General features: G+C 49.3%; 1 protein-coding gene across 1 annotated transcript; it reads left to right on the plus strand.

Annotated features, from left to right (window-relative positions):
* Positions 1 to 774: 774 nt before the first annotated feature.
* On the plus strand, positions 775 to 1,662 carry LOC308641785 (mas-related G-protein coupled receptor member X2-like; the record flags this gene model as incomplete). Its single annotated transcript, XM_081280384.1, has 1 exon — positions 775 to 1,662. The coding sequence occupies one exon, from the start codon at positions 775 to 777 to the stop codon at positions 1,660 to 1,662; it is 888 nt and encodes a 295-aa protein (XP_081136510.1).
* Between the last annotated feature and the right edge of the window lie 1,173 nt (positions 1,663 to 2,835).

Consider the following 2,835-nt stretch of genomic DNA (forward strand, 5'->3'; position numbering starts at 1 on the left):
TTAATTGTATTCATGTTTATTTTTCCATTTAACCCAAGTCTTCTGCTACCATTAGTCTCCTTATTCATGCATCCATTCCCTGAATAACCATTGAGAATACAGTGTGTAGCACCAAATCTAGACAAGGGGATATGCATAGTGTGGCTGTTCTAACTTAGCCATTAATAGCCTACCAGTCCCAACCATCCTCACACATGCCTAACCAAGAGGTCTCATTCTTTTTACATCCCCAAAGCAACATTTTTATCTCCTACATACAGCACTTTTAGTCATGAGTGTGGTCTGGTATCAACTTTGCCTCTTTAATCTGAACCTGAGGGAAAAATTCTGGCCCAGGAGAGGCTAATGCCTTTGACCACAGTCCTTTCCTGGTATCTCAGATCCTATCCCAGACTTTTCCTTCCTCAAGAAATTCTGGAGACATGGCATAAACTCTGGCAGGAACAGGAGAGGGTCCATGTGCATGATTGGACCATAGAACATTCCCGTCAGTAGATGAACCCATGCAGTAGCAGCCAGCACAGCGTTTACAGTCGACATGAATTGGGTTTGAGTCCAGGACCCCAGGCCCCCTGGGCTTTTTTTACATAATTTTTACAAGCATCTGTGTCCTCCCCTGTGACACAGGGACAGTAATTCCCACACAGCAGGGTGGTCCTGGGACTCAGAGGTTATGCAGCAGGAACTCATGACTTTCTTTTTGTTCTTAGCAGCTCCAGTGGAGGGGTTCTGAGCATAAGTCCAACCACCCCAGCCGAGGGGACAGAATTCACAATGGTGATCCGAAGTAACTGGAATAATCCTCAACCTGTCAACTTTTGGACCTCGATCCAGGGCTTGCCAACCCTCATCATTGCACAGATTGGGCTGGTGGGAAATGCAGTTGTGCTCTGGCTTCTGGGCTTCCGCATGCACAGGAACACCCTCTCAGTCTACATCCTCAACCTGGCGGGAGCCGACTTCCTTTTTCTCTGTTTTCATGTTATAGTTTGTCTGAACAAACTCAACCTCACTTTCCTTTTCTTTCTCGCCTTCATCCTCAAGTACTTACCCATTGTAATGACCTGTTCCTACCTTACAGGCCTGAGCGTGTTGAGCGCCATTAGTGCTGAGCGCTGCCTGTCCATCCTGTGTCCCATCTGGTACCACTGCCACCACCCGATTCACACGTCAGCTGTCATATGTGCCATACTCTGGGCCCTGTCCCTGCTACTGAGCATCCTGGATGTGTACCACTGTTCCTTCCTATCTATAAATTTCAACTATTGGTGTCCGACATTTAGTTTCATCACAGCTGCATGGCTGATAATTTTATTTATGGTTCTCTCTATATCTAGCCTCACCCTGCTCATCAAAGTCATCTGTGGCTCTCGGAGGGTGCCGCTGACCAGGCTGTATGTGACTATTGGGCTCACAGTTCTGGTCTTCCTCTTCTGTGGCCTGCCTATAGGCATCATAAGTTTTCTGTTGTCCTGGATTCATAAAAACCATATGAGTCTGCATTTTCCTAAGAGGACTGCTTTATTTCTGTCCTGTATTAACAGCAGTGCCAAACCCATCATTTACTTGTTTGTTGGCTCCTGTAGGCGGGGACAGCACCATCTGGCGGCAGCGAGCATCGCTCAAGTTGGTTCTGGAGAAGGCCTTCCAGGACATACCTGAGGTGGAGAAAAGTGGAGATAGTTGTGGCGAGCCGCTTCTGCGGACTGTGGTCGCCATTACAAGATGGCGCTGGCCTTGTGGTGGTCTGTGATAAACAACTCCTTCTTTGGGAGAGTTGGCACATGGTTCTTTGACACCCTACGAGAAAGCTCCACGTGGCAGCTTCGCATTGGGTGTTTGGATACTTTATTAAGGCTGGGAGGGGCTTCTGGAAGATTAGAAGAACTCTCGAGAGCTTGAATAAACAGCTGTAAGAAGATTCCCGGTGTTGCGTCTTCCTTGCGGGCAAGGGGGTCGCGACAAGTGGTGCCGAGACCCGGGAAAATCAAAACTTGCAAGTCGTCAGAGGTGGTGCACTGAACAGTCCCGGTAAGTGGGACCCCATAGTCCCCGTGGGTGGGACCCGACAGTCCCGGTGAGTGGGACACGATAGTCCCGGTGGGCGGGACCTGATAGTCCCGGTTAGTGGGACCCGCAATCAAAGCGGAGTCAGCTCCTCTACAAAGACAGAGAGAGCCTCATATTTTATTGCAGCTGCACTGTGTACTTTTCTTTTGTTTCTGTGTACTTTCGTTTTGTCCTCTGTATCTGTTCTGTTGCTGTGTCATGGGTGTCACATCTTCAAGCCCGCTTCTTCTGGCACTAGACGGCCTGTTACGTTCCAAAGGCCTGAAAGTGAAACATAGTATCTTACAGAGATTTTTGCAGAAAGTAGATGTTGCTGCACCGTGGTTTGCATGTTCGGGCAGCCTTACTATGCCTTGTTGGGATAAATTGGGCAAGGATCTTGACTTTGCTTGTGAGCAGGGCATATTGGAGGGTGGGGTGATTCCCCTTTGGAAGATAGTCCGTAGTTGCCTCACAGATGGCAGATGTCATGACGCACTTGCTAAAGGACAGGAGGTTTTAGAAAAGTTACATGAGGAGAAATCGGAGACAGCAGGCAGTGAGATATCTCAGGAGGATGGGAGTGTGCGGAGCGTGAAACAGGGGAGGAGACGATTATCTCTGACAAAAGGTGAGGTATCTCGGGAGGATGGGAGCGTGCGGAGCGAGAAGCAGGGGAGGAAACGCTTGTATCCAGATCTCAGTGCGCTGCGCACACCCCCATGTGGAAGCGGGTCAGAAGAAGAGGAGGATGAGGAGGAGGAGCTTGGGAGGCTGTCTCGCCAG

Source organism: Spermophilus citellus, assembly GCF_964194105.1.
Source record: "Spermophilus citellus genome assembly, chromosome: 2".
NCBI lineage: Eukaryota > Metazoa > Chordata > Mammalia > Rodentia > Sciuridae > Spermophilus > Spermophilus citellus.